General features: G+C 43.4%; 2 protein-coding genes across 15 annotated transcripts in view; one reads left to right on the top strand and one right to left on the bottom strand.

The window, feature by feature from the left end:
• Eph (Eph receptor tyrosine kinase) overlaps window positions 1–23,989 on the bottom strand; it is a 352,202-nt gene that overhangs the window by 217,193 nt on the left and 111,020 nt on the right. The gene's annotated exons all lie outside the window — the stretch shown is intronic.
• On the top strand, window positions 9,645–22,006 carry LOC142803663 (uncharacterized). Its single transcript, XM_075889156.1, has 8 exons — window positions 9,645–9,934; window positions 13,331–13,440; window positions 13,507–13,704; window positions 13,769–13,856; window positions 16,924–17,139; window positions 18,707–18,881; window positions 18,996–19,069; window positions 21,685–22,006. Exons 1-8 carry the CDS (start codon window positions 9,794–9,796, stop codon window positions 21,943–21,945), a joined length of 1,263 nt encoding a protein of 420 aa, XP_075745271.1. The 5' UTR covers window positions 9,645–9,793; the 3' UTR covers window positions 21,946–22,006.

Below are 23,989 nucleotides of genomic sequence, written 5' to 3'. Positions count from 1 at the left end.
GGCTCGGCCCGCGCCCACTTATTTCATCCTCCATAGAATGTTCAGGGTACTATACAACTGTCCCTTTAATCCTTGCACGAAATAGCAAATGAACACTGAGTACTTAGACAAAATTTCTGCTCTCATTTGAGTTCCTTACTGCACACATATGTTATACAAAATAGGCACTAACTGTATGGTCCCATAGCCAAAGGCTAGTGCCGATTCCATTGGGAGTATACATAGCTGAGTTATCCGCGTGTGGACGGCTCCGCGATTGGCACGCCACTTATGAAACCCGTTTTTCTTTTTTAATTTAGTAGAGCGGTATTGTAGTTTACACTTGATACTATTGGTCCGAATAATCCTTCGGCATTCTGAGCGAGCGATGCATCCAAATTTAAAGGGGACAGAAGTATGCTTTCAGTTGACAGTCGTGCACCTGTTTTCCTTTGCAACAATGTATGCATTTTCTCTGCAGAATGACATGCAGTCTGGAGCCAGCCTCTTATGGTGATGATGGCGAGGCCGGCGAGAGCATCTTTGCAACTATGGAAAATACGCCGCCATCACCCTCAGGTGTTGAAAGTCCCATGGATTCCCCACAGGAGCTATCGATGCCAGCAACGCCGCCACCATTGGCAAAACGGCCACCGGAAACCGGTAAACAAGAGGCTGCACCAAAGCATAAAAAAGGGAAAAACAACGACAACTTTGAAGAGCAGCTGTTGTGCAAACTCGACAGCAAAATGGCAGAAAATGAGGCATTTGGAATATCCGTTGGCCTCAGCTTAAGGCACGAACACACTAGCGGCGCCGCGCTCTGCCGCGCGCCGCTCGCGAGACGCCGCTTTTCTCTCTCTCTCTCCCGCCGAGCGTCGAGGAATTTCTGCCGCCGACTCAATCGCTCCTTGCGCTATTTCTGCCGCCGCCGCCCAAGCAAAGCGCCAATCAGCGACGTGCGTGGTAGTCGCCATAGCAACGCACGGAGATTTTTTTTTTTTCCGGCTGTCATTTTTCTCACGTCGTTTTTTGAAGCACGCACCATGGACACCGAACGCTTTTTAGAGGAGATTAGACTCTACCCTTTCTTATACGACAAACCGATGCCTGATTACAAAGATAAGGAAGCAAAAATGAACAGATGGGATCGTATGGGATCTACACTCTTAAAAAAAAGTTCGTAAAAACCTAGTAACTGGAAGGAAAATGTTAGTAACAGCCACTGTTACTAACTCTCTGAGACAGTTACTAACCTTTTACAAACTTGAAAGCAACAGGCGTGTTGTTACTACCCAAACCGCCTAGTTACTAACTCGAGTTAGTAACAAAAAGCTACCTTGCTTATAACCCTTCACAGTGCTGCAAAAACACGCATTCACTCACTGAGTGAAAGATTTTAATAAATTTTGCCATTTATCCCCTCGTACCTTCTCAAACCCTTCCCGTATATTCACTTTTTTTTATCATAGGTTGAATGCATATAATTTATACGGCCAACATTTTTAGAGGAATTGATATTTGAGTCTAACTGCATGTCACCCGAAATTTTATGCTGTCGTGTTTATCTTTGTTCCTCTGGATACGACGCTCTTCTTCGGACCATGGGCCCCTGGGTTTGAACCCCACTATGCCCAGAAATTTGTTTTTTTTTTCTTTTGAGCCAAAATAGCCTTAGATGATTTATCGAACTGAAAAGTTACCGTCAGCGTCCCGCGGCGTCGGGCAAAGCACAAGTGAAGCGAGAAATTATGTCGTGATGACGTCACTATTGATGTTACGTCATAAATCGCCAAAATATGTGACGCCGTTATGCCGTTATCACGTCCCGTTACAAAATAACGTCATCACACGACATTGTAGCTTGGTCAAAGGTAGATCTATCACGGATGATGTGCAAAACCATGCACGTTAGGTGCAGAAGCTTTCGGAGGGATCAATACGACGACGGAGATGAACAAGATGATGGCTTTCGTCTTCGACTCGTCTTACGTGAAAGCACATGAGACCCTATGAGTTTTTTTTTCTTCTTCTTCTCTGCATTTATCCACTTTTCTTTCCTCCAACACCTTGCTAGGGAACGCATGGTGGTGTATACGTCATTGCTAGGCGAGTTTATGCTGCAAACACTGCCTGCGCTGAACTCGCTACTGCGCCCTGTGCACATTTTCTCGTCCTTCGTTTAGTAAGGCGTTGTTTCACCATAATGAGCTTAATGAGGAGCCCGTGAATTACAAAAAAAATTGTGACGTGTTCACTTTCGCGCCACGATGTGTTTCACGAAGTGAAACAATGAAATCGTTTCGATTGATAAGTTGCTCTCTGAGAACCTTAATGTCGTAATTTCACTATTAAGAGTCTACTAAAAGAGAAAATTTTGATCACTGTTCCATTTTTAAATTTTGCGCCGAAAAGTCCACGTATATATTTTGTACTTTCGCGTGAATGATAAACGATATTCTCAATTAAACTTGGTAAGTAATACCGATGGCCCCCTCAGTGGAGAATGTACTTCATTTTCACTGATTACGAACTACATAGGACTTCGTAGACGCGATCAAACTCTATCACGTCAAGGCGTTTGGTTCGGGAACTTCAGGTGTTTTCTCTTCGCACTTCCTTTTTGCGGGTCTTCTCGTGGCAAGCGCGCCGATTTTGGAAATTCACTAATGAGATAAAATTGTTGTTATCCTTAATGGCCCTTTAACGTATAAGCTATATGCTTCGTTCACGGCGGCTCATAACAGCGATAGGCAGGCGCAGCGGTTATCACTTTTGCTCTCGCAACCACCAGGTGCGTCGTCGCAGAGCCACAGCCATCGTCGCAGAGCGGCCGCGGTGGCAGAACGTTCGGTCAAATACAGGGGTCGTTTGCGCGCGGAACATTAGGGAGCACTGTATTCAAGGTGCGTAAGCGGGCACGCCACTTAAACTTTTTTCTTATTTCGCGGGCATCTGCAATAATCAGAGAACAGCAATACTTCAAGCACAATAAGTTAGAAACAGTCAAATGGGATGTTTCACAAACCGATCAACTACATCTTATTTAAAACTTTTTCGGCCAGCTTCATTGCCTCAAAAGCTGATACATAATTCTTGCCTAATTAATCAGTGTTAAATGAAGCAACGAAATAGCGCAATATTCTCCATGCAATAACCACAAGCATTATTTTGGTTGTATTGTGATAGTCTGTATGCAATTTTTTGTTACTTTTTCTGGCTAAATTTAGCTTGGGCATGTATGCAATTATGAAACTGCATTCACTGTGCATCTTATATTTCTGCTTCAAGTTCTGAAATAACAGTTGACTAGTATTGCAGTCCTCACTTAAAGCAAGTTTACTTTACATTAGTTTTGTTGTAGCTGGCATGACACTTTATGAAAACGTTCATGTCCACAATGTGATATAATGCTTCTTGAAATTTTCTATGAGAGGACTACAAAATGTTTATAGATAGAAATAATGAACGTGGTGAACTGATTATGAATGTACAACATTAAACCCTGGCACTCATATCAAAATGTCTTCTGCCTAAATTTTTCCTCCAGTTGGATATGTATCAAACTGTGGCAAGTAATGTGTAGGTAGTATATAACAAATAAACATGATTTTAAATTAATAAGTTTATTGTCATTGCAAGCATTTTGCGTACAGTGAGGAAGGAAGGAAGCAACCAAAGGTAGAAGGCAGGGAGGTTAACCAGAAAGACATCAGGTAAGCTACCTTACACTGGGGAATTAGGGAAGGGGACAAGAAAGATGAGAAAGAGAGAAGAAAAAGAAAAAGGAAAAGACAGACAGTCAATTCACTGTGGCGTGTAGAACTCTACCGCAAGTCAGAGGCATTCACACAAACTCGTAGTCCTCAAAAAACATAAGAGGGCTTTCACTGTCTTGTGGGCTGTCGAGGGATGTGGACGGTGCTGTATTAGCACCTGCACAGAAAGAGGCCGATCATTCAGTCGCCGCAATGCGTTGGCAAGTACTTGTCTCTCTGAGGTCAATCGAGAACAGCAGGTGTTCAATATTTTCATCAGTGTTGCAAACATCGCATGCTGCACTATCAGTCATTCCGATTAACGTGGTACAAGCTTTCGTGAAAGCAAGTCCCAGTCAAAAACGATAGAGAAGCGAAGTGTCACGTCGATGTAGGCCGGGTGCAGGTCAGAGTTGTAGTGAAGGGTCATGTTCATGTAGTCTGGTACGTCGTATGCTTGGTGTGTTCCACTCAGTCAATGTGAGACTGCGAGCCAGTTGGCGAATTTGCCTCGCAGCGTCCGCTCTTGAAAGCGGAATCAAAACACTGTTTACTTCCTGATCTGATGTGTGAGCAGCATGATCTGCAGAATCATTTCCATTGCTGCCACAATGCCCAGGTAACCACTGAAAGTCGATGTCGTGGCCTTTTTGTATTAAGAGGTGCTGAAGTTTCACGGTTCGATAAGTCAACTGCCCGTGGCATCCGCGTCGGTGAACTGATGGCACGCACTGTAACGCTGGTTTTGAGTCAGAAAACACGGCCCATTTACTTGGTCTTTCTTCAAAATTGACGAGTTCTAGTGCACTGCGCAAAGCCTCGAGTTCTGCCGCCGTGAACATCGTCGCATGCGAAGTCTTAAAACGCAGAGTTACCTCTTGTAATGGTATAACCACTGCTCCACATGAACTAGACGATGTAGACGTGCCATCTCTGTAGATGTGCACGTGGTTACTGCAGGTCTGGTCCAGTACTAATAGACTCAGTTGTTTTAGGGCATGTGTCGGTAGGTCAGATTTTCTCCGCATTCCTGGGCTCATTAAGTAAACTCGTGGCCGACTCAAGCCCCAAGGAGGAAGCAGTGGCTTTGATGCAGGTGCATACGCCTCAGTAAATGATGAGCATTGCTTGCAGACAGTGGCACCGTATGTCGTGCGGGGCCTTTCAGCAGCGAGGCTCCCCGGGTGGTGGGAAGGGGTCCTGGTATAATGCCTGTGGTGCATACGCGTTGTCTCGGTAATATTATGTGTCTTGATTTAGTGATCTCGGGCAATGACAATGGTTTCAGCTGTTGAAACACTGCAGGGTAATCCAAGGCATATCTTGAGTGCTTGGGCTTGAATGCTCTGAATTTTATGCAGGTTAGTCTTGCCTGTGTTAGATATTGTAATTAAACTCTACCATAAGAATCCGATAAACTGCACCCTGTACAGTTGTAGCATGGACGGTACGGGCACTCCCCATTTCTCTTCTGCAAGGAATTTGAACATGTGAATGTTGCGATCAACTGCTTCTTCACATAGTTCGCGTTCGGAGTCCACAACAGGTTTCTGTCTATTATGACTCCTAAGAATCTGTGGCTTCTGCTGAACGATATGTGTTCTCCGTTAATCGAGATGCTGTAAGCAGGCATCGGTTTCCGCGTGAATGCTACCACTGCACATTTTCCGCAGGACACCTCGAGACCTTGTTTACGAACGTAGCATGACGTCGTTGTGGCAGTTTTCTGAAGGCAGTCTCGAAGCTGTAGCCTTGTCACACCTGATGAAGTCAGCGTAGATAGAAAATTCTTCAGTGGTTGGTAGGTGCTCGACTAGTCCACTGAGGGTTATATTGCGAAGTGTAAGGCTTAGCACTCCTCCTTGAGGGACTCCTCGGCTACTGCAATACTCAGGTGTTGGGCCATTCACCATCGTCACGTAGAATGATCTCAGCTGTAAGTAGCTGTACACCCACACATATACCTTTCCACCAAGACCTACTGTTTCCAAAGCACTAAGGATGGCTTCATGGGCGACATTGTCTTAAGCTCCCTTAACGTCTAGAAACAGGGCAGCACACAGTTTCTTAGAGGCTTTCTGGTGTTCAACATATGTCACCAGATTAACAACATTGTCAATTGATGAATGGCCGTGCCTGAATCCAGTCATGGATACTAGATAAATTTCATAGTGCTCTAAATACCACTTCATTTGTGTTAAAGTAATTCTTTCCACTGTTGTTCCCACACAACTGATAAGCACAATATGACGGTATGAGGCAATATCCACGAGATTCACCAGCTTTGAGAAGCGGAATGAGGCGACTTGACTTCCATGCTTGGTAAACCATACCAGTCTGCCAGGAGTCATCGTATAGGCATAAGAGTGCCTTCCGAGATTCGTCTCCAAGGTTACAAAGGGTACACAATGCAGTCAGGTCCGGGTGCTGAAGAACGTCTGCACAGTGCCAGTGCCACTTCTACCTCATCCATAGAAAGTGGGCATTCTATGCGGGGATCACGTGAGAGAAGCGGGTTGTCGAGTATTGCTATTCTTGTTTTCATGAAATTGGACTTGACGGCGATTCTTCGACAGAAGGATTCTGCGAGGTCAATCTATCTACATTGTAGGTGAAGTGCCAGAGATGTGAATGGGTCTCGCTGACCAAAGGTTGTGCTAAGAGCCCGGACAGTTCTCCATATCAGAAATAGGGGCTTTTCACGGATCCGACGACTCGCAGAAGGATGCCCAACGTCACCAAGCCAGTTTATTCATGTGCCGTCGTATTTTCTTTTGAGTGCATCTAGTTAGCCTACGATAGAGGCGAAAATGCTGTAGGCCCGTGTGCTCAGATTTGCGTGCACCTTAAAGAACCCCAGGTGGTCAAAATTTCTAGAGTCCTCCACTACCGCGTCTCTCATAATCATATGGTGGTTTTGGGTCGTTAAACGCCACATATATATCAAATCGTCTAGCCAGCCTCTAATCATCCATGCACTTTGTCCGTATGTATCTACGTTCTGCACGACGATGTATTGCATGTAGTTTCTCAAGCTTTTGAGCTTGCATACGATGAGTGTTGCGAGTTCAACCAGTCAGCATTACTTCAGGCCTTAACACAAGTCGAGAATCAAAGTAGAGGTCGAGAATCTGTGATGATGCAAGGTTTGTCGGTTTGACAAGTTTCTGTTCTGATGTTTTCTCGACGACATAGCACCAACGATGTCTGTCAAACATTGTATTCCCGAGCACATTCACAAGACAAAACACATCTCCACAATATATGTACAGCTCTGAGATCTGTCCAAAACTAGGTAGTATGGCTTTCTGCAGAATGACCACATCTTTGACTTTGTACGTTATCTGATCGACAGTCACAGAATTAACTTTCCACACAGGAACGCCGGGTGAGAAAACTTCAGCCATGCAAGGGGGCAAATCTTTCTCTTTTAAAGGCCTGGCTTTAGTTGTCTGAATAGAGTTGTGAAACTCTGAATTACAGAGTTCATAGCTCTGTAATAACTGGTGTCGCCCCGCAATTGTCTTACAAATATTCCTGAAATTTTGGTTACGCACAGCAATGGATTTGAGATACTGATGTTTGGCCTCATAGCGCATACACCAGTATTGCTTCAGTGGGCCAAGTTCATTGATTAGTCTTGGATAATGCACCAGGAAATGAAGTTTCGGAATTACGTGGCCAGGGTACAGAATCTCAAAAGAAGATGAAAAGTAACGAATGTCATCCTGCAGACATGCAAGGTGGTCATGTGGAAGGCTGTCAGCAAATATGAGGTCAACAATCCTTTTGAAAAGCAAGTACACTTCCCAGTGCTCGTTGAGTTCCGGAACAATGTCTCCAATCATAAGGGACAAAAACCTAAACAGGCACCACTTCTGCGATGCAGTGCCCTTATATGGAGTTTTCGAAGTAAGAAAGTGTTTTTCGACAGCTTGTGGTTTGTTTTTCTTGTCATGTGCACCAAAACTGAATGCTGTGATGCAATCTAGGTCTGAATATCTAATAACATTGGTACTGATGAGGCCTTGCAAAACATGCTTTAAAACGTGAGGTATGCTTCCCTCAAGCACATCGTGCATCAGGTCCGGCGGTAGCTGCAGTGTTGCATCAAAGTACCAAATGTTTAAAAGGGGCGATTCACCTTTCACACCATAAAGTGCAGTGCTTAGTGGCTGGTTCACCCTAGCACCTTCAATGTGAGTTTCATGCAAACTCTTGTTTCGAATTCGCACATCCATTTCATGGAATACAGAGCTAAAAGTTGCATATGGTGCAGTGCAAAACCTGCACGGGCGCCCTCTGTTAAAACAACAGGTAAATCCACCCAGCCTATTCATAGAAAGGTTGTCGCCACTAAATGCAACGAGAATTGCTCTGACTTTAGCAGTAGCTGAATTTATGTGCACTGTAAAGCCGGTTGCTTCCAATCTCACAATGTCTGAAACAACAGGTTCCAAGATTGCCTTCATGCCATGCTTGTCAACAAGCCTGTATGGCGCAACAAGAGCTACATGTATGGAGCGTAGCTGTGACCTGTGACGAGCATGTAGGTTGAGCACACTAAAGTACACAACAATTACTTTATGAATGCCTCGTTTTGACCCCAAGGGGTTCACAATCTCGAGCTCATCGCTGTAAAGAACAAGAAACAGAGTGTATTGTGCCCCGTTCTCCAGAAGTGCCGACAGTTTTTCCTTGAAGAATACACCATCAAAAAAACTTCGGAGAACTGGTGATGGCTGCCCAATTGTGAAGCTTTGGTCTAAACGTTCACGAAAAGTCTCGGACAACATCAGGTTTTGGAGGACACGAGGTATAGGCACATACTGAAATGTCTCGCCAACAGCAAGAATGTGCTCCTCGGGTTTGACATAAGGAAGATGTTCCTTTGCGAAATTTTCCCGGAGTGACTTCGTGCTGGCACTTTGGAACACATCTTCCAGAAAGTCACAAGCAAGCAACTTTTGCACATCTTCTCCAGCAGAATCTAAGGGGATGTTTTGTTGTATTTGAGAAGCAAATGCCTTCATTATGTCAAAAAAGGTGTCCTTGAAATCGGCAAAAATGCTCTCTGTTATAGAGTGCGGCAGCTTGTGCACTTCAGCTACGCGAAAAAAAAGTAAACACATCTGCTTCTTGACTTTTAGTGTGAAGTCGTGAATAGAGCTAGAAGAACCGTGTGCAGTCACAGTGCAGGTACTTTCTTGTCCGTTGCTCGTATCTTCGGCAAATGAGCTCGAAGAAGGCAATTCTGCGTCGTCGAAAGCAGTGACATCTGTTGTAGCATCCAGCCGCGGTGTAACACTTCCTGCAGCGTTCCCCTGTTGAGGCTCGTCGAGCTCCACGTAGCTTCTATGGCAGCGGTAAATGTGTCTCCGGTACGATTCGAACTCGTGATATGTCTTTGCACACCCTTGCACACCACACATGACAGAAAAATCCGTATCGTGGCGATGATCTCTGATGTGCCATATGACCTTGCAAAACTTTGCCGACGAAAACGGGCACCGTGGGCACGTATGCATGGCGTGAATTTGTTTCACTCACACAAACTACGGCGATTCATTCCCGCAGAACAATCTGCGCGCACTGGGCCCGAAACTAGAGGAGCACAGCACAATAAAACGTCAGCCACGGCAACTAGCTTGAGCATACCATCACAGCAACAGCAACATTCCAAGACAAATACGATGATGAAGGAGATCGGCTCTACTAAGGAATTACTAAAAAATATGTGCTAATTTTATGTTGCGCTGCCTTCATTTCTTTTAAAGGCACATGCAGTTGGCGTAACTAAACTCTTCAACGTCAGAAATATCTTTTTATTATCAAATAAAAAAAAACTGCAGGTAGCGCGCACTACTACCTCTGAAGCCTTTCTAGAACTAGAGTAAAGAGGTAAAAGAACGAGGTGTTTATTTCTCCATCGCTGTGTGCCACTGTAGTACAAGCCAAGACAAGCACGTAAGCCGTTCGCCTCTTTCGCGCCTTGCTGAACTTGCCGTAGGACTGCTTCTCCGTTTGTGTGCTTTTTTCTTTTTGCTGCCGTGAAAATGTCGACACCGATTCAATGCTTGGTGTCATGGAAGGAGCGCAAGAAGATTATCTCCATTAACGGACACACCATGGAAGATGTCTTGGCTGCCGTGAAGGCTACAGATTTTGGAGATGTCGCGTCAACCGGCAGAATAGAGGTACGTTCTGGAAGTGCCTTTTGTTTTCTTCGCTCATACATTGCTCATACATGGCATTGCTGAGTAACCCAGGGGACCCATCTGCAATAGCGCGCGAATAGGAGAACAATACATGGCATTGCTGAGTAACCCAGGGGACCCATCTGCAATAGCGCGCGAATAGGAGAACAAAGAAGGAAAGTGTGTCCCAACTTGGGAGGCAGTCTTTTTTTTTTACTTGAGGAGCTGCAATATTTTTGTCGTATATAGTGTACCTTTGTTAAGCACTTAATGAAAGCATAAATGTGGCGGTCGTGTTTCAGCGCCGGTGCTCGTTCACGCAAGTAATTAGCACTGGCCTTATGTGCGTAAAGATAAACACCAAGGTAAAATACATAGTGTGTCACGTGTGATGTGTCAATTCGAAGGAAGTGGTGACGTAAACCAAATGAAAAAAATCGGATGCCTTTATTTGAATAGAACCTAAGTGTTTCATTTGTGTGAGCACCAGAAGCCACTCCAACAGTTCAGTCAGGGATAGTAGGTTGTGGTATGCTGGCCTTGTCAGTGCACAAATGGCTAAAGGGATTTGGATGAACCAATGCCACCAAGAAACGTGATAATGGGAAGCATGAATGTAGGGTGTAGTTGTAGCTTCTGTATTAGCTGCTGTGGCCACACTGTTACTGTGCACTTAATAAAGTGCTAAGCCCCTGGCTGTATTTACTTCCACTAAAATGACGTCCCTTTTCCGTTTTGTAATGCAGCTGTAACGACAAGAAATAATGCCAGCCTTTTTGCTACTATGTTATCTATGTTACATTGGAGAAAGGGTCACTTTTGGCACAGTGAAAAATGCCAAAATGTTACTGTTACTGCGAAATGTTATGATGAATACCTTGCAACACTAGAGAATGCAAAGCATAAAATAAACTGAAATTTCATTGAATATAATAGGCTGCTCACAAGAAATGATCCTGCAGAGTATCAGCCATGCTTGCATCAAAGTAGTTATTGGCAGTAAAATCATAAGACGAAGAAAAGAAAACATGAGGACGAGTGCTGACAACGTATGGCAAAATTGCTGCTCCCGACACAAGTGTTTAATTAATTTGCATCTTCTCGAAGCCACCTATTCATTCACCACTCAGCCTGTCCCACATACATTTTGCCCACGGTGCAAGAATACTTCAGGTGAACGAACGTTGCGAAGCGAGCGCTTGGCGGGGAGGTACCGATTATGTTCTCGTTTGCGGCATGCCGATAGATGGCTCGACAGACTGAGGACCATGGCGGGCTGTTGGCAAAATCCGCAAAGCACATCCAGCACGTGGGCGGTGGGTCCCAATCTGAGAAAACTGGCCTATCGCACGATATCAACCACGCGACACCCATAGAGCGGCACCACTGAAAAGGGGGGTGATAAGGGAACGGGGTTGATGGCGGCGCGAAGTTGTTGTGGCGACAATAAATGAGCGCCGTTACTTTCTTACGTCACGGGGTTTTCCTACACCCAGATGGGGGGGGGGGGAGAGAAGCCGGGGCAAAATTTGTAGCGCCATCTCTCGGGCCTCTTGCGAACCAGAACATTATCAGGCAGCGAATAGTCCCGGCGTTCACTCACCTAGAATATTCTTGCACCGTGATCTTGCCGCATCAGCATTGAATTTCTTAGATGCTGCCTGTAGCACACATGGTCTTTTTCTTGAAACAAGTGGCACTGCCTCTTACCTTTTGTTCAGGAAGTGATGTATAACCAGCTTCAAGGGTGCTGAAAAACACCATGTGAGCACTAGTGTGTCCAGCTGTCATTTTTATTTGATGCGACACACTATGGAAAGAAGGAATGACAGTAGTATTACTAATTCTGCATCATGCTCATGCACCACCATCAGTAGAACTTCAAGCAGCGACACGAGCAGATGACATGCAAAACCAGCAGTAATTAGTCTCAATTTAGCTTGGAAAGCTGGGCCACACCCTGTGTGTGCAGGAACGAAATACTGCATTCCACATGGCAGATGGTTCACTAGCTCCTTTTGCTCTCAAAAGGGCAACAAGCTCTATGAGAGGGTGAATACTCCTAGCTAACACAGCTGGTGAAGAAGTGCATAACAAGGTCAAGAAATCTTATGCTACTTTTTGACAAAAGATCATTTGTTAGTGTGAACAAATTCCGAGCGATTTCGAATGTTCTGATGATGCTTTGTGCTTCTTAATGCTTCCCCATTGTAGACGTAAATATCGCTAGAAGATCGACCACATTCCGAACATGTGAACCACTTATAAACCAACCGATTCTCCAGAAAGTCACCGAGAACTGGTGCCGAGCCTGAGTCAATACATGTGTTTTTGGCACATTATAGGCACTGCCAGCTGTATAGGAAAAGCACAGATGGAAATCAAGCAACTGGAAACAAGCAATGAAACTCCAGCCTTCCATGCTGGCCTCCTCGTGCGCCCCTCGCATTTCTTCATCTTTCAATGTTTCTCTGTCTCCTCTTCACAAACATTGCACTTGTCGTTCCTGAAAGCCTCATTCATAGCAGAGCCTGTTGCTCTTTGAGTTCACTTATTTGAAGAAGAAAAAAAGTATCGAACTGTCCATCATTCAAAATTCATTATACCACACTCGCACACACAAGACGCAGCCCTGCTTTTCGAGACTGACTACTGCTGGTTTTCTGCATCATCTGCTCATGTCGTACTGAAGTTCATCTGACAAGCTGCAGTCAGTCCCGACATCCATAGGGTGTAGTGTCGAATCAAGGAGGCTGGCAGACGTGCTACTGCTCACATGTGCTCTCAGTGCCCACGAAACAGGTGGTACGTGTTGCCTAGTGAACAAAAAGAGAAGAGGATGTGCTGCTTGTTCCAAAAACACACAAAGTCTGCCACATGCATCGTCTATAAAATTCGATGTTCATAATGAATTACATACAGCGCGATATGGACTTTTTTATGCAAAACCAACTAGCCCAAAGCTTCACTCGATGTTCATGCAGCAAGATGTATGTGGGATTTGCTATTCAGTTGACATTCAGCGCCTATCCTCATGTTTTTTTTTTTTTTCTTCGTCCTGTGTTTGCGCTGTTAATTTATCTGATACAGTTGATATTCAGCGTCTATCCTCATGTTTTCTTTCTTCGTCCTGTGGTTGCGCTGTTAATTTATCTCGTACACGCGCCAACTAGCCTGTCTTTTGCCACTTGAAAGTAAAACTGGTATGTGTAAATAAACATGACAGGGACATGGAAAGAATGAACAAGAACAGTTTGCCACTTGTTCACTTCATGCATACAAATTGCACCTGTGTGGCTAGCATAGTAATGTCTTTGAAATAATACTGACAGCTGAAAGTTTTATTATTTGTTGCCCACGGTAATTGTGTTTGTATAAGCATTAAATTTCTTTCAGGTTTACAATGCACAATTTGAAGCTTATGTCGACCCTCCAGGGAACCATGTCTTTTGTGATGGGAGCAAAATTAGAATAATCACTGATGAGGCCATGCCTCATGCTTGCAGGTGAGTAGCTCAACTTCGAATTGTTGCACCAAACTGAAAGCCTGCTGATTTTTATCCTGTTTTCAGCACAAATGAACTGCTTGTGGTTTCTCCCGAGTTGGAGCCATCAACTACTCAACCTTTTCACGGAAGTGATTATAGACTGCCACCCCTTCCCTTAGACCTAAAAGTTGCCATTGGCAATACAGAACTCGGAAAAGTTTCGAGTCGGACAAAATCAAGGATTGTGTCTTGGTTAAGCCACCATTTGATGAACTTCACTGTGTAAGTGCCTCCGTACTCTCCTGTATATTATTGAATACCGGCTGAACATTTGTTGCTTTCATAGATACCCAGGAAGGCGGCTCTATGAGGCTGCTTCAAAGGCACTCGTTGTTGAATACCCTGTCCTTAGAGACACAATTGGTACTGGTTGGGTAAGTGAAATTTTTTACGATTTGGACATATCGCAATATCCACAGAAAATGTTTGGCAGATTATGATAATGCTATCAGTTGGAAAGAAAAAGGGACTGGAAAAGAAAACGGTGAAACATATAAGATTGTTTGAATAACTATATTCTTTGCATTCTCGAGACATCATATCGGACCGGCACGGTGATATTAAAATTGTATATTGTGTGTGCTGCATGCTAATTAGTAACAATCTGGTGTCACGCGGAATGCACTATTTTACGTGCAATTTTCGAACCTGGCTTGTGGCATGTTTTGTCACTTCTAGAACTAAGGAGTAGCTGGTGCCTCATTTGTGCACCAACATCTGCTTTCATGGCAATAAAAAAAAAAGCAAAATGTATGTGAATGGGAAAACTAGGAATAAAGAACGAAAACAAACATTTGAGAGCTACAAGGCTAAACATAGAATGTAGCACAAGCAAGTAACAAGTCCTTTTATCTGAGGGCGGAGGGGGGGTGAAGGAGCACAAGTGCACATTAGAATCGGGGTTTGCACTATTTTTTTTTTTTCATGTAAATGTTGTGTGCGTTGGAGTTGGGTAAGTCGGTAAGCTAATGTATGGGTCATTGTATGGGTCATTCAACGCCAACTTGTACGAGCCTTGGCGCTCAACCATCTGCGATATCAACAATGGACCATCCATATAAAGCAAGAAGTGGCCCGCCGAAATATTTTTGGGTGAAAAAAGGTCCTCAGGATCAATAAACAAAGTTCTTCACTGACTGACTGGGAGCAGCAAGCCACACATGAAGTTTTTTCGGAAAGCTTGAAACTTTAGCTTGTAACACGCGTAGTGAAAAAATCTGGTCTTTCCAAATTAAGTTAGGACAAAATTTTTCCTATAGAATGATGGTAGGCTTTTTACTAAAAATAGGTTTAACAAACTTTTATGTTTGCATGGGTTTTTATGTTACCTTAAATATGGACACAATTTTTAATGTTTGGGATTTTTTTACAAACAGACTACATTTAGTGATATGCAATATTTTGTATTGTTTGAGTGTCAGAAACTTTTACTGTCACACAAAAAATAGTTTGAGACACATATACTGTCAAATGGCTTGCAAAGCTGGCGACAAAGTTGCATAAAAGGTAATTTTTGCTCTAGTTTAGTCGTAAATTTTACACTGAGGTTGTTCTAGTAAAATTATGCTAAATAGCATATTTACTAGCAACATCAATTATCTATTCGTGGAGACAGTTTTATCAAATTACTTTTTGTTTTAAGAAAGTTAAATATTTGTGAAGTGTACTACTGGTTCTTGCACGTGTTCTGTCATCGAAGAAATGCGTCTAGCAGTAAGTAAAACATACGTTGGCTCAAGTTCTGCAGCGGAACATCTAGACTACATAATCGCATAATCATCGTTGCATTGTTGTCTGTGCTTACTGTAATGTTTTATATTGAGTATTAGCCTTGGTCAGTGAGAAATGCGAGCCCTACTGGAGTGTGTTTAACCTCGTACGGCTTCCATTGATGGCCCGCATTGTCTGATTACATAAGGGGTAATTAACACTCATGTGTGTGATACTTTGTTACCTACACATTTAATTAAATGTGGGAAAAGAAAAAGATATTTGTTGCTTGAATATACCAGATAAGTTGCACTTATGAACACACACAATCCTATACAAGTGATGATGTTTGACCAGTGCCATAGGTTGGTGCAAAATTATGTGTCCTTGATATAGCAACATATATTTTTATGAACCGTAGTGTTCTTCCCACTTTTAAGTGTGAAGAACACTCTATTGTTGTGGTTGCAGATTGCAGCTTCATTTGCATCGGATGAAGGATCCTGCAGATGCTTAAAAGTTTTTTTTATAACTTGACACATGCCTAAATTAGGCTCAGGGCTCTTTAACGAGATATCATGCTTGCGATAGTTCTGCTTGCGAATGTTTCTGCTTGCGAATGTATCATGCTTGCGAATGTTTGCGATAGTTCTAGGAGCACCTGACAGCAGGCCTGCTGTGGCGAAGCATGAAGATACAGACGTGCGAGAGATAATTGAAGCTGATGCTATCTTTCGCAAAGGTGACACGTGCGTAAGTGCACCGTCAGTTGACCTGTTAGATCGGGAAAGTGGCTAGTGGATAGACTGGTGGCACCACTGTGCACGGATATATAGCTTGGCGTTTCCTGAAAATAAAAATTGTTGAAGCTAGCGCATTGTGTTGTCCACTCCCTCATGTCCCTGTCTCTTAGCGCTCAATATGTCGTCAAGTTCTATTTACCAGCAAGCCCAAAAAATGGCACTATCAAAATACAATACGCTTTGAAATATTTTAGATCACGTGCACACAAAATTTAAAAATGAAATTTTGAACTCAATTTTCTCCTCTATCAATACACCTATGATGGTGAAATAAATTACGCTATAGAACTCTGAGCACAATTTATCAATCTTAACAAATTCATTGTTTCTCTTTTGTGTCCCTTTAATGTGTTGCACCTAACATCATGTTTCTTTTTATCTCAAATATTTGTTTATGTAGCATGAACTTCAATGAGACCACTACGTAATCTCTATGTAAATAGTCTTCCAAAGTCCAATATGCTTATTTGCAGGACTCTTGGAAAGTATCCATCCAGTATAAATTCGGGTACATGCGAAGAACTCTCAGTACTCTGCCTGCTGTGCAGGAAGCCAAGGAGGTCTATGGAAAACGGAAACCTCAAGATAGTGCCATTGCTGCACAAACTAAACGGCAACGCCGCGTGGTAGCAATTTCTGTTTTTAAGTTCATTTCAATGTTTTACAAGTAACATTTGCATGTGGCTTAGCTCGCTAATAACAGTCTACGGCTTCATCATCGCTTGAGTAAGTGAAATGTTTTGGCACTAAAACGGCACTCCGCATGAGCTGTCTTTTTCTGCTTCAACAAGCCCCATTTTAAAAAAAATAAAAAATGTGGGGGGGGGGTTAATGACATAACTAGGTAGCATCATGTTGCCTTAATTCCAGGAAGACTATGGTTGCCTTATACAAGTGTTCGTTCTACTTTTTTTTTTTACCCTGTTAGACAACAAGCATCCCATATGATGACCACGATGAAGGTGTTTTAGTGGGACACTTGGAATTCATGTCCAAAGAGATGTCGAAGCGTGCTCCGGACCTCCAGAAATTGAGCGAATCGATGAAGCAGACACGCTCTTCTAGGAGGTCGTGGATGAAAGATACAGTGCCTACAACAGCTGAGATACTTGAAAAGTATCCCGCTTTAGGAAATGTTGAGATGGTCAGTATCATGTGAATGCAGCATCTGCATTGCATGCTTTCACTTACGATATTTACCAGCTGTCTTTTTGAAACTTGAATAGGTTTTCAAAAGTAGCTTGTGAACAGGTTAGTGGGTCTTTAGCTGTACTACATTGAAGCAGGCATTGCTTGCACAACAGTGCTATGGTCAAGTTTTTAAGGAATTATTCATTCATTCTTTACTGACTTAAAGCCTCATTTTTATGTTAAATGCATGCAGGGAAGCAAGAGGCTGTCTGCTTAGCTATTTCGAGCATATTTCTGCTTCCCAGACCACTGGCTCCAAATCTGTTTTAAAATTTAAGTATGTTCACACTCTAACAAAGTTTACCAAAAAGCGTCCCGTGGATGGTTCGATACGATCATTATACAGTCCCAAATCCTTGACTACCAGGCTTATGAAAGCAGTAGAATACTAGCACGAAAACACATGGAGAAAAGAGTGGACGACACACTGCACTTCTCGCAACATAGTTTATTGCTGCAGCTGTAACATGCGCTTAAATACATGTAGGTGCAACTCCTCAAGTATATAATTAAAATTATGTTACACACCTTCGTGTTTTTTTAATTAGGTGTATGTTACGGCTGCAGCAATAAACTATGTTGTAACAAGTGCAGTGTGCCGTTCACTCTTCTTCTGTCCATGTGTTCTCGCGCTAGTATTCTACTGTCATGAATATCCAACAAGCCTAAGCCGCTACCAGTGTTATGAAAGCACTTGACACTAACTCCTGGCTTTTTTATTTATTTTTTGTTTGTTTGACAAAGCATTTTTAATTGATTTCATTTCAGTGGGCAAACACTGGCCGACATGTAAAATAATAACATGTTTATGCCACCATTCCACAATAGCAATAGCAAAACAGATTGCAGTAAATGACTTGTGCATTGAGACAACTTTGTCTGCTTAATTTTATATATTTGCTTTTGCATTTATTTTTCTTTTTTTACTCATGATGGCTGTCAGCTACAACAGAAATTTTCGAGAATGTCTTATGATGTTGCCAAAAAAAAAAATAATTTTGGGTAGCAGATGGCACATAGTGTTGATAATTTGAATCATCATCATCAGCCTGATTACGTCCACTGCAGGACAAAGGCCTGCAGTGGAGTCAATATTTGAGTCAATTTTTTTTTTCGTGCTCAAATTCAGACAAATCTGAAAATGCATCAAGGTATATTGGGCATTGTCCATTCGCATTCACTCTGACGTAAGCACTGAAATGATGCCATAAACTGCATTTGAATCATTTTTTTTTAGGTTAGTATCATTCTGACAACAACTACACCTGCAGAAGCAAATAAACTTGTTTTTGATAAAATAAGCCACTTCGCGATATAAAAATTTTTTAATGTGTTCAGCCAAAAAAAATTGGGACCTGCTCTGTAAATATCTAGATACACCCATGTGTGTTTTTGTTTTCTCTACGACGAATTGACTGCCAAGTGTCTTTTTGACCTTCATTTCATTTATATGTTAGCTGGAAACTTGTTGCCCAGATTTGTAATTGCAAATTAATTTAAATATACTTCTATGATTATAGCTTCATGAAGAATTTACAGCAATAACAAGCATCCAGATGGAAAAAAAGCTGTTGGAATTTTTCAACAACTTTGGACCCAGGATTCTGGAGCTACTGAAAACTCGCCATTCAACAAAGGACCTGGTGAAGGAGCTCGAGAAGGAGCTTGAAAAACTGGAAGGCAATAGCCGTAAATGTAAGTATGTAAAGTATGTTCAGTCATTCTAGGTTCTCTTTGTATTACTGTTGTGATATTGCTGTGTGATTGTGATATTATTGCTGTGATATTGCAATAACAATCCTTTTCCAGATCGATTTGCAGTTGCCTTAATAGAACTCCTCCCACTGCTGCTGAAAGAGAAGCCGAAATTTCTGAGGGGCCCTGTAAGTAACTTTACGTTTCATTTAGTAAAGTAAAGCATATTGAAAAGGAAACGGCACAATTTTTTTGCACAGAAACAATGGTAAAGTGAAAAATAAAAACTTTTGACATAAATTTCATTGCACCCTAAAAGTTTATATGTTAAGGAAAACCCTATTATAATAAACACTAAAGCGTGACATGACCTTTTGGAATGACCATGCCTGCTTCTTTAGAAATGAGCATTTCTTCTGCATCTGTTTGTCGCAGAGGGAATTGTCATTTCTAGATGAGCACGTGTGCTTATGCCAGAAGGTCATGTCGTGCTTTAGCGTTTCCGTTGATAAATTTTCTCTTAGTATATTGCAATGCATATTATCTTGATGTATTCGGGTCTCACCCGCAATGTTTGTTTACAAGACTCCACTCAGACCACGGCGTGGTGTGTTGGAAGCCTCACGATTGTGTTAGATGATTCCGTTATGATTGCGCGCCGGACGCCAATACAGTCGACGTCCGATTTCCCGGACCCTCAAGGGACCACGAAAACGTCCGCAAAAACGAATGCACGTGAAAATGCACCTTTTCTTGTAGGTATTTTTCGCTGACTGAGAGGGTAATGACCGGAGTACAAGATTTCCATTGCAATTCAGCCAATACATCGTTTAGGTGGCTCTGAAAATAGCCGTTTATTTATAAAAAAAATCTGACGTGGCCTGCGCTACCTCATAGGTCAGCACTTGGGCGCGAAGTAGTCGCCTATTTTCTTTTGCACGACGTTCCTCTTGCCCGCGATCATGTCTGCCTCAATTTCAGTCAACGTCATGTTGCTGCTGTACATTGATGATAGTGTCATCAGTGCTCACGTCAACTCCGAGCTCGTTGGCTGGGTAGGTGATGGCTCTTCGTTCACGGTGTCAGAGTCGTCGGAATCCTCCGTAACTTGACGAATGATTTCGTGATCGGTTAAGTCCGCACATAGCTCAAGGTCTTTGTCAGCGTCGGCGAAGCCCTCAAAGGTTATCCCAGCTGGAATCGACACGCCGGCAGGGCGCAGGACGAAGGAGCAGTTGGTGCCATCGCTGTAAATGGTGAATCCGCTAGACGAAAAGTGCAGCACGAAACGGCTAGGAACTCGATGGATGCTGGAGGTCGGGAAACGTGATCACTGAAGATAGCGCGCAGCAGCAAACGATCAACCGCAGGCACGACTGCAGAGCTGACAAAACAACACGTGAACGAACTCAGCGAGGTTTGGCTTGGCTAAGCCGCGGCTAGCAATAGATTGACACATGCGGTTTCGAGGTTACGGCAGCCGCGGCGCGGTGCGGGAGTTGGCAACGGTGCGAGTATGGCGGGTTCGAGGATATAAAAACAAACAAAATGGCGGCGTCAATGGTAACTTTCGGTCGGCGGTTAACAGTAAAAAGTACGGGAAATTGGATGCCAAAGGCTATAAGCGTCCGGAATTTCGGACTTTTTAATACATTGACTCTATGGGGAACTTGACGGTGCCGCAGATGAGTCCGGGAAATCGGGCATGTCCGGAATTTTGGGCGTCCGGGAAATCCGACGTCGACTGTAGTCTTGCTTCGTTGAGTGATTACGCGGCCACCATTGATAATGCTGGAATCTTTGATCGCACATGTATAAAAACAAGCACGCTTTACCACCTGTCAGAGGACCAATGGACATCGCTTTGTTCGCCACTAACAGTGCAATGTACAGATGGGCCACGTCTGCGTATAGCGCGTGAGCAGCCGGCCTTGCTTTGCGGCACGACACCTTGTGTGGTCATTGCGGGTTGTGATGTCGCGTGCACAGGAGCATGCACAGCTTTACAGACATGCGGGCCTGTTTTGCACAGGTGAGAATGGTGGAAAGTGTACCTGTTTAGCCAAAGATTCGCGATCCCTCAGGGCACTTTCGTCACATCTATTTCATAAAACAAAGGGCATTTTGATGGATATAGCGAGCCTGCACCAATGATGCAAGCTTTGTGGCTTTTTTGAGGCATGCGATTATATGTAGATATGATGATGCCAACAGCTGCGGAAAAAAAAAGTCTAGACGGCCACAGAATCAAAACGATCACAAAGAGTGCGTTGTTTTGCAGCGTGTGTTATCAGTCGAAACGCGCCTCTTCTTATGCAATAGATATGACCAAAGTGCCTTGAGCGAGCGCGGATTTTTGGTTAAACAAGCACACCTGCCAACGTTGTCACCCGTGCAGAGCAGGCCTGCACGTTTGTAAGGCCGCGCATGCTCCTGTGCACGCGGCGTCACAACCTACAACGGCCGCAAGGTGTCTTGCCACAGAGCAACGCCGGCTGCTCGTGCACTATACGCAGACGTGACTGCGGCTGTACATTATTTGCAAAGTGTCTTTTCCTTTCGCGGCCACAAGTTCAGCGAAATAAAGATTTAATCTTCGGCAGCCCGACTGCTTGCTTCGTCCGGATCATGACTCTGTGACAATATATACGTTTCATGTGCAATGAAATTTGAGTCACGAGTCAACTCTCATTTGTGTTGTTTCTTTTATTATTCGTTGTCACCATTTGAAAAAAATTTGCTCTTTTCCATTTTTTAGCATTTTGATTCTGCTAATGGCTAATACTAATGTTTAACTTTACAGGACATCTACCCTGCTCTTTGTTTTGAGGGAACAAGTATCAGAGAGGCCGAAGAAATGACCGTAGTGTTTGAGGCATTCAACATTCATGTCGTCGATGTTATAGCCGGCATGACGGCTATCATGGAACTGTATTGGGTACTGGACATCATGTACTCGGAGAGTAACAAAAACACCTTAACGCTCCTCGAGTACTTTTGTGGACTACCAAGTGTGCCCAGAGCACCACTACTTTTAAGGACGATTTCGTCGATCAAGAGCTGATCTGACAGCAATGTGCAATAAGCAGAGCTTATATAATAAAGATTGAAGTGTGTGTATCAAATGCTGAAAGTTATGTATTTATGGCATGTTAGATGATGAAACTTGTGGTTTTCGTCATGTCTGCAGAAAGCCTTTCACCAACAACATGCACAAGAAATCTAGTTGTAGAGCCGCACTTCACCTATATTTGGGATCCTCTCATTATCTGAGGTTTCCTGCACTTTACCGTGCAACTAAAGCAGTCGGAGAGTGATTAGCGATTAGTATGTTACTGAAGTTTCTAAGTTCGTAATGTTTTTATCAAGTAGTGTGGGACGTGTTACGATTTGCACTTAGTAAGTGGTTAGGACCAATTACTAACTGGTTGCTAAGAGGGTAGTATTTGTTACAAACATGCTGCTTGCTTTATTTACTAAGAGGGTAGTATCTGTTACTAAGAGGCTGCTTGCTTCAGTTACTAAGAGGGTAGTATGTGTTACTAACATGCTGCTTGCTGCAGTTACTAAGAGGGTAGTATCTGTTACTAACAGACTTCTTGCTGCAGTTACTAAGAGGGTAGTATCTATTACTAAGATACTGCTTGCTTCAGTTACTAAGAGGGTACTATCTGTTACGAGCATGCTGCTTGCTGCAGTTACTAAGAAGGTAGTATTTGTTACTAACAGACTGCTTGCTGTAGTTACTAAAATAGTAGAACCTGTTACTAAGAGGGTAGTATCTGTTACTAAGGTACTGCTTTCTTCTGTTACTAAGAGGGTAGTATCTGTTACTAACATGCTGCTTGATTCAGTTACTAAGGGGGTAGTACTTGTTACTAACACGCTGCTTGCTTCAGTTACTAAGAGGGTAGTATATGTTACTAAGATGCTGCAACTTCTGTTACTAAGAGGGTAGCACCTGTTACTAAGATGGTAGTATCCGTTACTAACATACTTGCTTAGTAGCGGTTACTAAGCCTCTTGTTACTAACTCCAGTTACTAAGAGGGTAGTAACATATGTGACAAGCACTTAGTAAGTGAAACTTAGTAAGTATTACAACCCTTTTTTTAAGAGTGCACACGAAACGCCTGTCTTGGGCGCGCCTAATACTGAGTTGCCACAAAAAAAAAAAATGGGGGGGGGGGGCGCAATAAAGATAGCGCGCCACTATTTCGCCAAGAGCTGCTTCTCCGCGAAGGCGCATGTGCACACACATATATAAGAAGAATGCTGTGATCGACATCTACGTCGAGTGTTCCTAATAAAACGATACAGTACTGGGAGACGTGACGGTCGCGTCAGACCAATCGTCATAGACCAATCGGCGCTGTAGGGATGTCCGCTGAGAACAAATAACCACGCATTGACGCTGAACGTACAGGCTTAGACAGCTAGATTTAACAAGCTTCGGTTAACGTTTTCACGAATGGCAGTGTCAAATATATTTGCTTTCAAGAGCGACACGGGCTTGAGTCTGTTCAACGTGTAGTAAGCGCACTACCGAGAAGTCGGCGCTTACTTCTTTGCTCTAGTTCCACAAAGTTCTAGTAGTGAAAGTACAGATACAACTTTCCTCTTAGCCTCGACAATACTGCGCGGTATTGGATAGCGAGGGGTAGACTGGGAGAGGATGTGGAGCGAAGACGCACCGGATCTTGGGCTTGAGGTATGGCAATAAGGGCCGGTGCTGTACGATCCCGCATTTTAGATACGCGCTCTTCCGCAACGGGCGTGCGTTCGCGGCGGCACTTATCTCGTCGAGCGGGCCATAAGATGGCCATGAAAATCAACTAGGTCATAAATAATTCCCCGCCACAAAATGTAACCACGGCGGAAGCTCTCCGGCCAGACCCAAATGCGAAGGAGAAGGAAGGTGCGTAGAGGGCGCTCTGCACGCCGGAATACGTGCGTCCCACGTGGGAACCGAGCATTCGCGCGGACGACGTTTGTAAAATGCCGAGATTCGAAAGAACACACGAACGAACGAAAGCGACTCACACATGGGAGAGGAAACGGCGGCTATTTGTAGTATTTAATGTCTAAAAGTGAACGAGTTTTGCTACC

Source organism: Rhipicephalus microplus, chromosome 3 (genome assembly GCF_043290135.1).
Source record: "Rhipicephalus microplus isolate Deutch F79 chromosome 3, USDA_Rmic, whole genome shotgun sequence".
NCBI lineage: Eukaryota > Metazoa > Arthropoda > Arachnida > Ixodida > Ixodidae > Rhipicephalus > Rhipicephalus microplus.
The sequence above is the reverse complement of the archived record's forward strand: the minus strand, read 5'-3'. Positions and strand labels throughout refer to the sequence as shown.